General features: G+C 29.2%; 1 protein-coding gene across 7 annotated transcripts in view; it reads left to right on the forward strand.

The window, feature by feature from the left end:
• Window positions 1-19,333, forward strand: part of LOC105248600 (ammonium transporter Rh type A) — a 120,234-nt gene that overhangs the window by 27,796 nt on the left and 73,105 nt on the right. For 6 of the 7 annotated variants that reach the window (XM_025414889.1, XM_025414886.1, XM_025414892.1 and 3 more), the window contains 2 exons: window positions 4,564-4,699; window positions 8,144-8,203. In XM_025414889.1, the coding sequence (XP_025270674.1) occupies window positions 4,567-4,699; window positions 8,144-8,203 (193 nt within the window). In that variant the 5' untranslated portion in view covers window positions 4,564-4,566. Of the gene's footprint in view, window positions 1-4,563; window positions 4,700-8,143; window positions 8,204-16,172; window positions 16,289-19,333 lie in introns of those variants that run through there. The other variant, XM_025414891.1, reaches the window with a different exon arrangement.

Raw genomic sequence — 19,333 nt, forward strand, 5'->3', positions numbered from 1 at the left:
TAAAATCGATATGAGATCAATACTATTAGCCAAGTACAATAAATTATGTGATATTAATTCGTAATCGATACTAAATGAGTTAAGATTACTTTAATTCTTAAAGCATTTTTTATGATGTATATAATTTAAAAAAGTTCTACACAAATTCTAAATCCCATAAGCGACCTTCAGGTCGAAGTAAGATATGAAGCAGACAGTCTATGGCTGTGATATATGATGTGTCGATTTTACAAGTTTATCAGAGTATGTTATCAAAGAGTATGTTGGTAAATGTGTTTTTTTTCTCTTCATGTAAATCTTTCATGTGTTATTAAAACTGTTTCTTTTATTTAAACTCATTTTATTGTGCTTTATGACATTACAAGATGTTTATTAAATTAATAGTTTTATCACTCTAAAATAACACGCACACACATACTTTAAAATAATACAAACTAAAATAACACACATCAAAATATAATAATAGGCACACATACATATTAAAGTAACACACACTAAAATAATGCACATACTAAAGTAACACGTACACTAAAATAACACACTTATTTTATGAAAAATGTCTGGTTATAAAAGCTCTTTTATGCGCAAGTCCAATGCTATCTTCTTCTCGATTGCGAACAGCCTCGAATACTTCGTTCTGTATATATTCTTCTTCAATTTCCTTGAATCCATACATATATTGTGATACATACATATATTGTGCAAAACAACAGTAGCACAAATAACTGCAATTGATGTATTTAGTTTGTTAGGTTCTTAAATCATAATATAAACACGAAAAGCGGCGCTTCCAAACTCCGAAAAATCGTTCGATAATAACTCTAGTCTTCTTATGTGCATTATTATATTTAACATCAGCATTGTTTTCAGGCCTTAATATAGGAGTCAATAAGTATCTTCGACATGCGTATCCACTCTCCAAGTAAAATTCCATTGAGATGTCCCAATTCGAAACGACATCGAACACCACGTCGATCAAAAATTACAGCATCGTGTACTGAATCAGGATGCCTCACAACAATGTCCAAAATTTCTCTTCGAGGTCCACATATAATCTATAGCATACAATAAATATTTTAACTTTAAACTCCTGTTTTTTTTCGTACTAAAAACGACATACTTGTACATTCAATGAAAACCATCTTTTTCGATTCCGAAATACTTCTCCATTATTTCCTTCAGGATTGGCAATACGTATGTGAGTACAATCGATACATCCTATTACACATGGAAAATTTACTACTTCATAAAACCTATTATTGTTTTGCCTTTGACGCTGTTGTGTGGAAAAATTTATGTATTGCCCTACATGTGATGCTAAAATTGTTAATACTCTTGCAACAATACGCGATTCCGATGCTTGACTGTATCCTCTAATATCTCCATTAACAATCTGAATAAAAAGTATAAAATATATGAAAAAGATGTATGTTTGAAGCAAAAGACAATATTTACATATATACTTGAAAACTACTGGTTGTATAAAATCGTAATGTTATTAATAACTGCATAATTGGAGAAATCGGCAATCCGCGGTTATTATCACGTTTTAACTGCTCGTATACCAGTGGTAATAAGATCTCAATTACATATCTTTTATTAAATCTATCGTTTTTTAAAAGGTTTATTTTCGTAAAATTCAATTGGATTTTCCCCGTCACAAATGTACTTTTTTGGTAAACGCCAACAAATATAATTTTCCGCATTTTCATTCACAAGTTCATCATCTGAATTATTTAAAAATTCATTATCCATTTTAACACATGGAGCAGGAATAATAGTAATACTTTATAGATTGTTATTGCGTCTTCTGCTAATAAAAGTTTGCAATCGCCACCTCAAGGAAGTTCGCAACCTCCCTTGAGATAAGAAAGCCTAATAAAGTTCCTTATTTGATAAAGGAAGATCTATGAAACGTGTTTTAGTGAATAAGAATTCCTTATTCCTCAAGGAAGATCTATGAATACGGCCGTTAGTACTTTAATTGTGGGAAAGGATTTACCGATCTGTGTAGCCATAAAAAGATTTGTGATCGAACTCATTCTTCGCATCTTGTCAGTAAAACAGACGACTTTAGGATCCCCTTAAGCTTATTTATTTCTTAATAAATCTATATTTTAATAAATTTTCTACGACTTTTTTTGATAAAGTTATCGTTTTGAAAAAAATGTTATAAAATAAAACTTTCCTTATAAAATCTGCAATTTAGAAACAAATTATCATGGAAAATTTTTTCAGAAAAAAAATTAAACCGTACCTTGATCCAAGATGCTTCACGTAGAGATAGACGGTCAGATTTAAATCATTCCTCAAAACAATATAACTTTATTAAAAAAGATCATAGAAAATTGATTAAAATATGAATTTATTAGGAAATAAATGAGCTTTTTTGAAAACCCATACATTTTTATGTCAGAAAACAAAAATTTTGCAAAAATTTTTGTATCATTTAAAAAAAATTTGTTTCTCATTTCTCAAAGTTTATCTTCAACGTCCATCATTTTAAAATATTTTTTGTAAAATATTTTTTTTAACTCAAATTTGTGTTTTTGCTTTTTAAAAGAAATATTCAAGCTTTAATTTGAGTTTTATTTCATCTTAATACGATGATTTTTTGCCGATTTATTGTTATTGAAAAATGTTTAATTGTGCTCAAATTTAGTGGTATTTTTTGTGTGTAAATGTAGATATGTGGAATATATATGTACATCTACTGGTTATCTATAGAGGATATGGACTTCATATAGACATTTAGACATTTATTAGATATCTATTGGATAAATTTTTCTGTGTAGGTTTCATTATACAGGGTTTGTCAAAAGTGTGGAAACCCCTAAATAGCTTTTGTAAAAATGAAAATATCAAAAAACGGTAAAACACGTATTTTGATATTTCAAAAAAGCTATCCTATGACATGGATACCGATCATCCCCCACCCTCTGAGGGTAAGAGGGGGGTTGAAAATTTTAAATTGGACTAAGAGTCGAGTGGGGGTTCATTTGAAAGGTCTTTTCATAAAAAACACACCCTTAAAATTTTAAGTCGCTACGACCCCCCCCCCATTAAAAATGGCGGCCGTTCAAATTTCGAAATTTCATGCACTTAGTGTTATCCAGGATCAATTGCGTGGAAGTGGCATGAATTTGATCCCTTGTGTGTGTGTGCGCGCGCGCACACACACACACACACAAGGGATCAAATTCATGCCACTTCCACGCAATTGATCCTGGATAACACTAAGTGCATGAAATTTCGAAATTTGAGCGGCCGCTATTTTTAATGGGGGGGGGTCGTAGCGACTTAAAATTTTAAGGGTGTGTTTATTATGAAAAGACCTTTCAAATGAGCCTCCACTCGACCCCTAGTCCAATTTAAAATTTTCAACCCCCCTCTTACCCCCGCGTACCAGAGGGTGGGGTATGATCGGTATCCATGTCATAGGGTGGCTTTTTTGAAATATCAAAATACGTGTTTTACCGTTTTTTGATATTTTCATTTTTACAAAAGTTATTTAGGGGTTTCCACACTTTTGACAAACCCTGTATACTTTAATATATAGAATGTCCCGGGTTTTTCCGATCAATCTTTGGGAGCTTATTCTACAAGTTGAAATAAGAAAAAAATGTTATATAAAGTTTATTTAGAAACGCTTTATTACGAAGTTACGAGAAAAAATGTTCACAAAAATATAATGAGTCAAACGTGTTTATCCTCTCACTTCGAAGTGTAGAATAAGCTTCCAAAGTTTGATCGAAAAAATCCGGGACATCCTGTATAATTTTGTTACATATAATAAAATTAAAGAATAATGAAATTAAATCAACCAAGTCTTTGAAAATGCCTAATTTAATCGACTTTTCGCTTTACCGAAAGCCGACTTTTAATTTTCTGAAAATGGTCGACCTTAAGTCGACTCATAGTCAATAGTTAAAGTCGACAATAAACCGTACTAGAAATAGTTGACTAAACGTCGACTTAAAAAGACGATTTCAAGTTGAAACGTTGATTATCAGTCGGCAAATAGCCATTCATGCTGTGTGGATTTTATGCCCTTTCGTTTGCGTAACTATTGAATTTAACTCACGGCTTTTATTTAAAAATTTTCAAGCTATCACAACTGGTCATCCTCCCAGTATTTGATTTTGTTTAATTCAATTTATCCACAAAATTCAAATGTCGGTTATATACATGGGTCAGAGTTTGCGTTCGTTATCATTATTTCATTGCTGTTATTAAATTATTACAAAAAATTGGTTATCTTTTTGTTACATTCTATTTGAAAATAAAATTACAGAGGTCCGTCTTTTACTTAAAGTTAATTTTTAAAACAAGATAATTGGCTACTTTTTTTTATTAAAAAGCTATTATTTTCATACATTACATCCGCCGAACTCTTCACGATTCTTTTCTTTCTTCGATAAAATATCCGAAGATGATAAATATTAAGAATCGGTTTGCACCCAAGGAACAGAGTAATAATTTAATAATAACAATGTAACTATAAGTGCAATGTAATTATATGTGTGTTTTAACAATAAAAAAACAAATATTTATTTTTTACAGACAATGTATTCATCGATTACTCAGAAACAACAAGTGCTAATGTTATTTCTGATCGAGCTTATCCTAATCGTGTTAATTGGGTCAATGATGACGTATGGTCCGGAAGCAAATAATAATTTGTTGAAAAATCATACTGGTCAGTATACTATATATATATATATATATATATATATATATATACACATATACGCATAGATTAGCCAATAAGCAGAATGATTGCACTATGTTAACAGATTGGCAAGATTTATCCAGAAGTTGCTAATTAGTATCATATCTTCATTATGCTTTTAATGCCAATAGAACCTCACATTTTATAATAAAATTGATAATAGAAACAACAGAATTTACTAATATAATCTGATGGCAGCAGACATCGAACAGACTATGCAGCTTTTAACTATTATTGTATTTAAAATGTAAATAGAATAATAACGTATAAATCATATAAAAAAGCTCTTAATATTTGATATATTTCTAAAAAGCTCTTAATATTTGATATATTTCTGAAAATATTGCGAATTTTATAAAATGCTCGATACAAATTAGTTTTTTAATATTTTAAACAATTTCCTAGATAGTAAAATGTTAGCACCATGTTGTCGGCAGTGTACAGACAGCAAACTAAATTATGGCCGGTATTCATAGTTCGATCTTATATTTAAGATTATCTTAAGTCTGGTCCAAGGTTGACTTAAGACCTCATTGAACCAATCAAATGGCTGCGTAGCATTTCAAGCTCGAACTTAAGACGATTTCAAGTATAAGATCGGACTATGAATACCGGCCTATGACTTTACAGCAGATTCCTATCTACTGTATCTAATTGTTTTTTTTACTAGGATAATATAATGATAGGATAATTTTGTACTAGGATAATATAGTATATTTGATATAGTGTGAATGCAAAAAATGCAAAAAAAAATTAAGTATCATTTGCCATGTCGATAAAAATATGACAAATATGAAATACATCTCGCCATCACGATGTGATAGCAGAAATACAGCAAGAATAAATCATGCTTGTCATAACATACTGACGACAGAAACTTGACAAAAATCGTGCATGACTTGTTATAATGTAACAGCGGAATCGCAGCAGCAATAAAACAAGAAATATTACATTCTAAAAATGACAATTTATAATATGTACAGCAATGTCACTCGTTATAATTTAAATAAAAAAATTCTTTAATTTTTTAATTGGACCATTAATCAAATAAATAATTAAAAAATAGCAAATTAAAAGTAATGTTTAGTGATTCAGAATATGGACCTTAGTAAATCTTAAACCGTCATCCATATTGCATGAATTGCATGAGATCTGTTCCGTTACTAGAAGTGCATAATCCGTACATGAAGAAACCGAACGAACTCTGCATTTCATACTCTGCACTAGACACTCATGCGTTTCATGCATGAACGCACCTAAATCTTTGCCAACACATGGCAAAGACTATCGAGATTAAACAGGAATAGAACGATATTTGCTCGCCTCTAATATATAGCATGCATGTATGTATAAAACAATGTATATATAAAAAAATATTTCCGATGTAGAATAAACATTATTATTTATAAATATTTGCTTAATTATAAAATTTTTTCAGCACATATATACGTACACACACACGCACATACGCACATACACAACACACACTCGCACACACGCACGCACGCGCACACTGCACGCAGATACACACACATACGTGTACACAAACAATTATATTCATATATACATATTTTTTTACACGTTTACATTATTTTTTACATATTTGATTAGAGACATGATATCATTTTTAATTAGATTAATACTCTCATTATTTTACTTCATAATTTATTTTACAGACATGATATGTTTTATAGACAGAATTTATTATTTATGAGACGAGAGACCATCTATATTAATAACAATCTGCAATATATAGTCTTAAAATATTTTTATCTCTTTTAGCACTAGTATATAATTTGTACGACAACATTAGAGAAAATGGATATATTTATGTTCTCTTTCGTTGTATTCTAAGAAAACTACAAAGAATAAAACGAAAAGCCATTGTTAGAAGTAATGGCGAAGGTCAAAGCATCATAAATAGATGTCAATATTTTATTTTTTAAAAGAAATAAAGAAAGATGCAATTTTTGTATCAATAAAAATATTATGTATTAACATTTTTAGTGAGTTACAATATGATTTTTTTAAGTTTCAATTTTATAATTTAAAACGAAAAAAGTTGTTTTTATTGATTATAATTATTTGAAACGTTTTTCACCGAATTTTAGAAAAAATTGCTTGTTTCAATATTTTCAAAAAGTTGATCTCATAATTAAAATACTTTAATTATTGAGAAATTATTAATTGTAATATTAATAAAAATCTTTCTGAATTTCAACTATTGATAACATTTGTTTATTAAAAATGTATTTTGTATTTAAGCAAATATGGAACATATTGTACCGTTTTCCTCTATATGTTGTGTATGTCTATTCAATCATATTTACTGTTAATCACTTAAAAGGAAAATATTTTTTATTAAATATATTTACAAATATTCTTTATTAAATATAGACAGAAAAATACAAAAAATAATACTGATAGGCAAATAATTTAAATAGTAATGAGAAAATTTTAAGCAAATTTTAAAGTAATCTTAAAAATTTAAATTTATAAGATAATACATAAGTTAATGAGAAGACGTGAATGATGCAGGCACATATTTTCCTTGAAAAATGTAAAGAAAATTTGTGTGTGCATATAATCATTTAATTTGTGAGAAAGAAAAAATTATTTTTCTTTGAAACTAACTCATCAGCATTAGCATCTGGCTCTTACTGACCCAATAAATTTAAATTTATGTTTCACATTGAAAGCTTTAGTAATTTCTCAATCTTTTTCGACATTTTTCTTTCCAGTTGAATCTTGATTCAAAATTAAGTATAATTATAAATAATAATAGAGCAAAAGGCTGTAGACCGTGGCGTAAGGTGTTCGAACGTAATAAATTCAAAAATAAAATTATATATTCGTTAAATTACATTAGATAGAGATAAGCATATAATTTATTCCAACATTAGTTCAAATACAATATAATTGACATTGAAAATGATCAAAAATTGATCGAAAGATACGTATGTCGTTCGAATACTTTACACCACGGTTAGGTTTACAACCTTTTGCTCTATTATTATTTTTGATTTATTATTATTTGGATTATTTATTTTTTTCCGTTTATTTATTTTTTTCTTGTTTATAATTATAAATATTATTACTTTTAAGCTAATACTATATTTACTAATAATAACCATACATAAGTGTATTTATTATTTGCAATGTGTGATTAGCAATTCGTAAATATAAAGTAATATAAAGAAATTTGATAGACCAAATTTAATGAATCTTCAATTTGCATTAATTATAAATAATTAACGAAATAACGAATATGCGCATAATTCTGGTGCATTATTAGTTGTAAAATATAATAGGAAATGCAATTATTATTGTTATTAATAACAGATACTTTAAATTATCAATCAATCTCAATACTAATGTTATTTTTAAAATAAATATTAATTAAACTTGCAGATACCGATAAACATAAGCAAACGAAGAAAGCGGACGAAGATTTATTGCGAATTTATCCAAGTAAGTATATCAAAATTTTAATCATTTATTAACTAATTTAAATGTGTGAAACAATTTTTTCAAAGTTCATTTATTTAAAGGAACTTTTTCAAAGTATATTGATTAAATACAATTATGTACAATTAACAAACGGTAAAATCTTGATATCATTATTTAGAAATTAAAATATTTCTCTTAAAAATCGTAAAAATTTATAAATAGTTTACTTATCGAAGGATTAGAAATGCTCATAAAGATTTCTTCTGGTATTAACCTACGGGTTGTAATCTGCTACTGCCATTTAATTATGGTACTTTTCGGAGAAGCAGCGCCATGCACTGTCTAAATTAACCACTATTTTTCGAAATAGTCTGATATATTTTTAATTTTTAAAATATTATATTATTTTCCAAAATACCTAAAATGTATTTTACACTAGTAATTTAACGAATTTTTTATACGTACAAAAATTAAGGAGTGCTTAATTCATTCATATATGATAATATTATTTTCTGAAATCGTTATTTTTGAGATACGAATATTATAAATTGTATTACATGTGTAAAATTATATTAGCGGCTAGTTTTATATTGATGCTCGCGTTGCGTAGTACTCGAAAATATATAACTTTTTTTCTCTTTTCTATATCATATTCCTTATTACAAAGAAAAAAATGGTAAATATTTACCTTTACACATTCAGCCTCAAATGACTTGACCTTGACATTTATTGTCAAGGTCACTGCCCTGAGTAATATCCAAAAGATTTTAGTCGTCGCTCGTTGTTTATTAAAAAGTTATAAATAAAAGAAATTTTATAAATTTTATATAATTTTTGGACCATGTACAATAATAGACCTTTCCTTCCACCTTCTAAATATGGAGAAAAAGTTCATACTTTTATGTCATTTTTTCGTTATATCCTATTTATGTGTTTACATTTTTTGTTTACATTTGCTCATCACGGTTTCATATTATATTTTACTTGTGTGTTTATATTTTTTTATTTACGTTTGCTTGTTGTTCCTTGCATGTTGCTAAGCTACAGAATTACTATTTAGTTTTGCTAAATAAAAATTGTACTTTTTATTTTATCTAAACTTTTAATAAGTGTTTGTATATAACTTCCTTCATTTTAGAAAATACATGCGTGGACACCGCATGTTCCGCCTCCCCTACGAGAGAGCTCCACTTTTGGAAGATATAACCTAACCCAACCCGTGTCTGAAGTATGGAATATACCTGACTTCGCAGAAAGTTGCAAATTTATATAAACTATATGAACTATGTAAAGCAAAATGTCATATATTAAGGTATTTCCTACACTTTAGACACAGATTGGGTTAGGTTATATTTTCCGAAAGTGGAGCCCCCCCCGTAGGGGGCGGAATATGCGGTGACCACGCATGTACTTTGCAAGACAAAGCAAAGTTTACAAATACATATATTCTATTAAATATATGTATTTCTTCTGAACATACATTACACATGATGTGGTAAAATTATATTCTATTCATAAAACTCTTTTTGTTAATAACTATTTAATAAATAGCAAGCGGCTAAAACTTTTTGAAAGTTATTCAGAAAAATGACCTCGGGAGTTGTAAACAGAAAAATATAAACATATTTAGAAAAGTAACGAAAAGATGATACAAGTAAGTATAAAATTTCAAAATCGCATATCTTAGAAACGAAGAGAGATCACCACAAAATTCAATGTATGTCGTCATTCGGTGTATGACTCAAAATAATGAGCTTTACAACATATGTCAAGGTCAAGAACATTAGTGAGGTTGTATCTTTTCTCCATAATTGAAAGGTCTATTATTGTACATGGTCTAAAAATTCTATGAAATTTATAAAACTTCTTTTGTTTACAACTTTTTATTAAACAACGAGCGAGGTTACATAACATAGTTGTTTTAAAAAAATATGTAATTGTTAATTGCAAATTAGATATTTTTTTTTTAAAAACAACTATGTTTTTTCTTTACACCAATTGATTTCTCTCATTATTTTGTACATAAAATTATTAAGGTAAGATAATCGAAGAATGAATATTTTACAAGATATTTTACGGTTTATGTAAAATTAAAAAATGATTTCAAGCCTCATAACTCGAAAAGTACTCAATAAAAAAATATTTAATTATAATGTTTTGGAAAGCTCTCGAGATAAGCTACACGAATATGTAATAAAAAATAGGGAGTTCCATTTAAGAAATTGACGGTGATCTTCACGTGACTTTCAAATGACTCTGCCATGTCAAATCATTACCACTATCTGATAGCGCTCTTCAAGCCATAAAACTTTTGTTTGAAACATTTCTTTCTAAAGTGCATAGTTTATGAAATATTCGACCGGTCCGGGACTTTTGGGAGACTCTGTATATATAAGGTGTCCTAGACTACCCATATATCCTTTTCTTTTCGAAAACTAAGCATTTTAGAGAAAAACGTTTTCGACAAAAATTGTATATTTTGAAGGGAACATAAGATGGTGTCATTGGTTTGACCTTGGATGGCATCCTTAAGGACAGGTCAAGGAAACCTTTAATTTCTTAAATGGAACTACCTATTTTTTATTGCATATTCCTATAGCTTGTCACGGGCGTATTCCGCGCGAATCGCCGTCGGATAGTCGGAGTCGGAATCAGGATTCGTTTGACGTAATAAGAGCGAGAGCATGTATGTGTAACAAAATGTTTATTAAGGTAGATGAATTACAGAATGTGTGGTCGTGTAGGTGTGTATAAATGTGTGTGTGCGTGTTTGTGTGTGTGTGTGTGCGTGAGTAACAAGCGTTAATTAGATTAATTCGGTGCGGAGCGTGTGTGTTTATGCGTGAGCGCGGTGCATCGATGTGCGCTGCGCTTTTTATGGCCGTGCGTGTCCGGCGGTGAGTCTAGCCGCGTTTTTATAAACGTGTGTATTCCTTCGCGTACTTCTTCTGCTAGTGTTTCGGTGAATTACGAGTTCAATTCGGCGTACGCGTATTCCGACGAATCGGGGACGTAATTCGCGGTGTAACAGGAGCTTTTCCAGGAAGCGTTGTGCCGGCGAGAATCACTCGCCCGAGGCAGCTCTCCTCTCTGCCCCGGGGTATGATGCACAACGTAAGGCGGTTGGATGTTGGACCGTTTTTACCGAGATCTCTCGGTTGAACCGGAGTGCGCTCAGGTTCGTTAGGCGGTCGGAAAAGTGGCTGGATGGACTAGCCGTATAATGATCGAGAGTTTCTCGATAGAGGAAGAGAGCTCTCTACCTCTGGTTCTATTTTCGGCGTTTGCTAGGAGCGGTTTAGGATTCCGAGTCGTCTCACTGGTGCGAGTGGAATCGGAAAAAGGGTGATTAGATTGCCGAGTATGCCCTTTTTATACCGGCTAATTACCCGCGCGTCGGCGCGCGGCGGATTTACCCCTTCCGAACGGGTTTCAGAGAAACGGTACGGTCGGGCCCGTTCGGAGGGATTCGGGTGTCGCGCCGAACGCGGGTTTTCGCCGGTCGACAGTTCGGGGTTCCTCGGCAATCTCCGGTTTTTTCCGGCTCGGCAATTAACGGTCTAACGCCGTTTCGAGTTTTTTGAATTGCTTAAAAAATGTGGGCGCACCGCGCCCCTGCCCTTGCCCGGCGGGTGTTCTGCCGGGCGGCAGCTTCCGGCGATCGCATGCCGGGAATAACGATGCGTTTTAGGGGGTGCACGGGGTGCATCGTTACAAGCTTATGTCGAGATTTTTCCTAAACACTATAATAAATTATTTTTCCATGAAGTATTTTTCCATGAAGTATTTTTCGAGTTATGAGGCTTAAAATAATATCTTAATTTTACATAAATTATAAAATATCTAGTAAAATATTTATTTTTCGATTATCTTATTTTAATACTTTTATGTACAAATATTTTAATACTTTTATGTACAAATGAGAGAAATCAATTGGTGTAAAAAAACACATAATTGTTCTGAAGAAAAATATGTACATAATTTGCAATTAACAATTACATATTTTTTCTTAAAAACAACTGTGTGTTTTCTTTACACGAATTGATTCCTCTCATTATTTTGTACATAAAAGTATTAAGATAAGATAATAAAGAAATGAATATTTTACTAGATATTTTATGGTTTATGTAAAATTGAAAAATTATTTCAAGCCTCATAACTCGAAAAGTACTCAATGAAAAAATACTTTATTATAGTGTTTTGGAAAGCTCTCGACATAAGCTATGAGAATATGCAATAAAAAATAGGTGGTTCCATTTAAGAAATGAAAGGTGTCCTTGACCGGACCTTAACGATGCCATCCAAAGTCAAACCAATGACATCATTTTATGTTCCCCTCAAAACCATACAATTTTTGTCGAAAACGTTTTTCTCTAAAATGTTTAGTTTTTGAAAGAAAAGGGGTGTACGGGTGGTTTAGGATACCCTGTATATATATATACAGGGTGACCCATTTTAACTTAGGCAGCCAAATAACTCGAAAACCAAGTCCGAGAGAGAAAAATGTTTCAAACAAAAGTTGTATGGTTTCAAGGGGGACATAAGATGGTATCATTGGTTTGACCTTGAAGAGTTATTTGAAGGTCACATGAAGGTCACCTTCAATTTCTTAAATGGAACCTACATTTTCTCTTTACATATTCTTGTAGCTTATCTCGAGAGCTTTCCAAAACACTATAATTAAGTACCTTTTCGTTAAGTACTTTTTGAGTTATAAGGCTTGAAATCATTTTTTAATTTTACATAAATCATAAAATATCTAGTAAAATATTCATTTTTCGATTATCTTACCTTAATACTTTTATGTACAAAATAATGAGAGGAATCAATTGATGTAAAGAAAACATACAGTTGTTTTTAAGAAAAAATATGTAATTGTTAATTGCAAATTACATATTTTTTCTTAGAAACAACTATGTGTTTTCTTTACACCAATTGATTCCTCTCATTATTTTGTACATAAAAGTAGTAATATAAGATAATCGAAAAATGAATATTTTACAAGATATTTTATGATTTATGTAAAATTAAGAAATTATTTCTAGCCTTATAACTCAAAAAGTACTTAACGAAAAGGTACTTAATTATAGTGTTTTGGAAAGCTCTCGAGATAAGCTACAAGAATATGTAAAGAGAAAATGTAGGTTCCATTTAAGAAATTGAAGGTGACCTTCATGTGACCTTCAAATAACTCTTCAAGGTCAAACCAATGATACCATCTTATGTCCCCCTTGAAACCATACAACTTTTGTTTGAAACATTTTTCTCTCTCGGACTTGGTTTTCGAGTTATTTGGCTGCCTAAGTTAAAATGGGTCACCCTGTATATATATATATATATATACCGGGTGTTTCAGACCACCCGTCCCACCCTTTTAAGACGTAGGGATGTGCTTGTACAAAAAAATGGCTCAGACGAAATTTGTATGATTTCGAGGGATCTATCTGATGGTGACCTTGAATTCGATCTTGAGATCGACCTTCAAGGTTATTTGAAGGTCAAAGTGTTTTTTTTTAATGGGAACCCCTATTTTTGATTGTATATTCTTATAGCTGACCTCGAGAGCTTTCCAAAACACTATAATAAAATATTTTTCCCTCAAGCATTTATCGAGTTATGAGGCTTCAAATCATTTCTTAATTTTACATAAACCGTAAAATATCTTGTAAAATATTCACTTTTCGATTATTTTACCTTAATACTTTTATGTACAAAATAATGAGAGGAATCAATTGGTATAAAGAAAACATACAGTTGTTTTCAATAAAAAATATGGATTTGTTAATTGCAAATTACATATTTTTTCTTAAAAACAACTATATGTTTAATAAAATTATTATGAAAGTAGCAGGTATTAAATAACTCTAAAAATTAATCTATTAATTTAGGCAAAGATTACTGCTACGGCAAAGGTGTAATATGCAAATCAAAATTTAAGAAAATAAACTTAAACTTTAGTCATTAAAAATCATGTCTATAATATAATAACATGTACAATTTCGTGCTCGCTACGTACGTTTCGTCCTATTCCAGGACCTTCTCAATGCTGATAGCGAAGATTACAAAAACAAATTACATATAGAAAAAGATCAAATCGGTCGCTCGCAATAGAATACAACAATTCAATACATAATAAAGGTCAGAGTACAAAAAGATGACGACGTCGAACGCAAAAAAAAGAATTTTTAAGTCGTTACATTTTAAACAATAATGTTGAGAGTCAAATGAATATAATGAATAAATGTGAAATTAGAAATTCGACTATAAACTATATGACATTAAACTATATGTTTTCTTTACGCCAATTGAGTCCTCTCATTATTTTGTACATAAAAGTATTAAGGTAAAATAATCGAAAAGTGAATATTTTACAAGATATTTTACGGTTTATGTAAAATTAAGAAATGATTTTAAGCCTCATAACTCGATAAATATTTGAGGGAAAAATATTTTATTATAGTGTTTTGGAAAGCTCTCGAGGTCAGCTATAAGAATATATAATCAAAAATAGGGGTTCCCATTAAAAAAAAACACTTTGACCTTCAAATAACCTTGAAGGTCGATCTCAAGATCGAATTCAAGGTCACCATCAGATAGATCCCTCGAAATCATACAAATTTCGTCTGAGCCATTTTTTTGTACAAGCACATCCCTACGTTTTAAAAGGGTGGGACGGGTGGTCTGAAACACCCGGTATATATATATATATATATATATATATATATATATATATCCTAAAAAAATTACCTTTTCAAAAAAAGGTAAAAAAAAGAAGTCGAGTCATCTCAGTAGTAAAACATTATTGTATAAAACTATTTCACAAGAAATTATTTTAATAAAAAATTGCTGTATTAAAAAAAAATTGTGTAAAATAGTTGTCATTTCTATCTACAAAAATTAATAATATATTTAAATAGAAAATTACGTCGAGAATAAAAGAGTGCGATTTTATTTTATGTTTATCAACAGTGTGTGTGTGTGTGTGTGTGTGTGTGTGTGTGTGTGTGTTTTCTTTACATTAGTTGATTCCTCTCATTATTTTGTACATAAAAGTATTAAGGTAAGATAATCGAAAAATGAATATTTTACAAAATATTTTACGGTTTATGTAAAATTACGAAATGATTTCAAGCCTTATAACTCAAAAAATCCTTGAGGAAAATATATTTTATTATAGTGTTTTGGAAAGCTCTCGAGGTAAGCTACAAGAATATGCAATAAAAAATAGGAAGTTCCTTTTAAAAAATTCAAGTTGATCTTGCCCTGATTTTGGCGACGCCACTCAATGTCGAATGGATATTGCAGTTAAATATATCTTTTTAATTCTTATAACTTTTGTTTAAAGCATTTTGTTCTAAAATGCATTCTATATGAGATATTCGATTGTATCTAGACTTTTGGTCCACCCTGTATATATGAAATGATTTCTTAATTTTATACAAACTATAATATACAAACTATAGTATAAAATATTTCGTAAGATATTTACTGTTCGATGATCTTACCTGAACATTTTCAGGCACAAAATAATGAAAGGAATCTGTTAGTATTAAAAAAATACTTAATAAATTTAAAAAAAAATAATTTTTAAGAAGAAAATATATAATTTGCGATTAAGTTACATATATTTTTAATGAAATTATTTGAAATCTTATAACTCAAAAAGTACTTAATAAAAAATAACTTAATTATGTGTTTTAGTAAGTTTTTATATTTATTTGTTAGTAAAAAATTAAAAAAAAATATCTTATTACTTTTTACGTGACTCAATCTATATGGATATTTGCATATATTCGTTTTACATAAATATCTATGTGCGTTAGTCACATAAAAGAAATAATAGAAATAAAAAAAATACTGATATACGAATGACAAAGTTACGATCCCAATGTCTTGACCTTTTCTTTACGTTGTATGCAAATCGCCGATTACTATCATGCTTTTGAAAGATCTCACTCGTGTTAGTCATCAAAGACAGTTCATCTTTGGCATCTGTTGGTAAATGTTGTTTCGATCAACGGAGGTTTAACTTTAGAAGTTAACAAAATCTTCTGAAATTTCTTCTGAAAATTCAGTATAATTTCATCTCAGTGATGTTTAGAATAAGTATGACATATTGTTATTATTATGAATAATAAAGTTTATGTTTTAATTATTAGATTAATGCAAGAAGTTTGCAAATCGGATTCTGTTTTAAATATGAGTAAAAGTATTTATGTTTTTTAAAAAAAAATTGCTAAGAGTTGTTCTAAATAATAAAAGTATATCTCTAGCTCAATAACTTTCATTTTAAAGAAATATTATTTATATATATAACATAAACGTTATTTATACATTTAATTTTATTCCTTTTTATATTTTATAGTATTTTATAAATTTAATAATATATAATAGTATATATGTATATTTAATAATAACGCTTAATAGAATTATACACATACACATACACACACACACACACACACACACACATATTATATCATATTAATATGATATGATATGTGTGTGCGTGTGTGTAATATAATGCTATTAAATATCTTGTATAATACTATTAATAATATTATTAGTATTATATAATACCATACATATATATTTTTATAATTTATCTATGCAAATCGATTCCTCACAATATCTCATAAAATGTTATAAGGAGCCAAAAATTAAATAGTTTATGAGATATTTTATATTTTATTTTTGACATAACTTTATATATAAATTAAAAAATATCTCGTAAAATATTTATTTTCCAATTATCTTGTCTTTATGTACAGAATAATAAGGGCAATTAATTGATATGAAAAAAACACATGTCAACCATTTTTTGTATAAAAATATTTTGATATATCTTCAATTTTGACAAATATTAATATTTATATAAATTATATAATATTTCGGCCATTTTATGTGTGTGTATATACAAGGTGGGCCATTTTAAGTGATCCACTCAAATATTTCGGAAAATAATGAAAAATCAAAAAAATGTTTCAGATAAAAGTTGTATGGCTTGAAGGGGGCCATCAGATAGTGACAATGATTTGACCTTGGAGAGTCATTTGAAGATGACGTAACCTTCAATTTCTTAAATGGAACTCCCTATTTTTTATTACATATTCGTGTAGCTTATCTCGAGAGCTTTCCAAAACACTATAATAAAGTATTTCTTCATTGAGTACTTTTCGAGTTATGAGGCTTGAAATCATTTCTTAATTTTGTATAAACCGTAAAATATCTAGTAAAATATTCATTTTTCGATTATCTTGCTTTAATGCTTTTATGTACAAAATAATGAGAGAAATCAATTGGTGTAAAAAAAACACATAGTTGTTTCAAAGAAAAAATATGTAATTGTTAATTGCAAATTACATATTTTTTCTTAAAAATAACTATGTGTTTTCTTTACACCAATTGATTCCTCTCATTATTTTGTACATAAAAGTATTAAAGCAAGATAATCGAAAAATGAATATTTTACTAGATATTTTATGGTTTATACAAAATTAAGAAATGATTTCAAGCCTCATAACTCGAAAAGTACTCAATGAAGAAATACTTTATTACAGTGTTTTGGAAAGCTCTCGAGATAAGCTACACGAATATGTAATAAAAAATAGGGAGTTCCATTTAAGAAATTGAAGGTTACCTTTACGTCATCTTCAAATGACTCTCCAAGGTCAAATCATTGCCACTGTTTGATGGCCCCCTTCAAGCCATACAACTTTTATCTGAAAAATTTTTTTGATTTTTCATTATTTTCCGAAATATTTGAGTGGATCACTTAAAATGGCCCACTCTGTATACAGGATGGCCCACGTAAAGTGTTACAAATTTATATCTCGGAAACGAAGCAATTTAGAAAAAAATATTTCAAATAAAAGTTTTATGGTTTCGAGGGGGACATAAGATGGTGCCATTAATTTGACCTTGAAGAGTCACCTGAAGATCACTTGAAGATCATCTCCAACTTTTTAAATGGGATACTCTATGTGCTTTTACATATTATTATAGCTTGTTTCAATAGCTTTCCAAAACACTATAATAAAGTATTTTTTCATTGAGTACTTTTCGAGTTATAAGGCTTAAAATAATATCTTAATTTTACATAAACCATAAAATATCTAGTAAAATATTTATTTTTCGATTATCTTACCTTAATACATTTATGCACAAAATAATGTGAGAAATCGATTGGTGTAAAGAAAAACATAGTTATTTTTAAGAAAAAATATGTAATTATTAATTGCAAATTACATATTTTTCTCCGAAACAATTATGTGTTTTCTTTACACCAATCGATTCCTCTCATTATTTTGTGCATAAATGTATTAAGGTAAGATAATCGAAAAATGAATATTTTACAAGATATTTTACGATTTATGTAAAATTAACAAATTATTGCAAGCCTCATAACTCGAAAAGTATTTAATGAAAAAATACTTATTATAGTGTTTTGAAAGCTATTGAGGTAAGCTACAAGAATGTAAAAGTAACTATTAAACTATATAATTATTTGGATACAAAACAAGTCCTTACTTTTAAAAAGAGGGGTGAGGGGAGGAAAATTAAAAATCTAACAAATTCTTTTTGATATAGAGGTTTCATTCTTGAGAAAGAAAAGAAAAATTATTCAGATACGATCATTTTTAGCGGTGCTATGTTTATTTCAATTTATACGAAATTTTTGACGTGAAGTTACATATGCTATAATTTTGTTGAGCAGTATATGAAGTGTTAAACAAATATTAAACACTAATATATGGACAGAAAATTGAATTTGAAATTACATTAATCATTTCGCAATCGACATGCGGATAGTTTACAACATATTTCATAATTTGTGGAGTGCATTCTTCGGACAATCCCAATCATTACATTAATGCCATTATTACAGTATTCATTCTGTTCTTTTTTCTGCATTTATTGGTGACAATATGTTGTTATACATGTGCATCTCATGACAACTTGAGACATTGCAATTATTAAGAATATCATATGTATATTAGAAGACTTCTAAGCAATAGTAACAAATTGCTATCAGAAATCGCTCTACTCCAATAAGCTTGTGAAATTTTAGGTTTACTTACAAAAAGCAGGGTAGGTGAATCTGATAGTTTTTTTGGATGCTGAAAACGAATCTAGCCGTAAAATTTTTCT

The sequence above is a fragment of the Camponotus floridanus genome, unplaced genomic scaffold (genome assembly GCF_003227725.1).
Source record: "Camponotus floridanus strain SB8 unplaced genomic scaffold, Cflo_v7.5 scaffold90, whole genome shotgun sequence".
NCBI classification, from domain to species: domain Eukaryota; kingdom Metazoa; phylum Arthropoda; class Insecta; order Hymenoptera; family Formicidae; genus Camponotus; species Camponotus floridanus.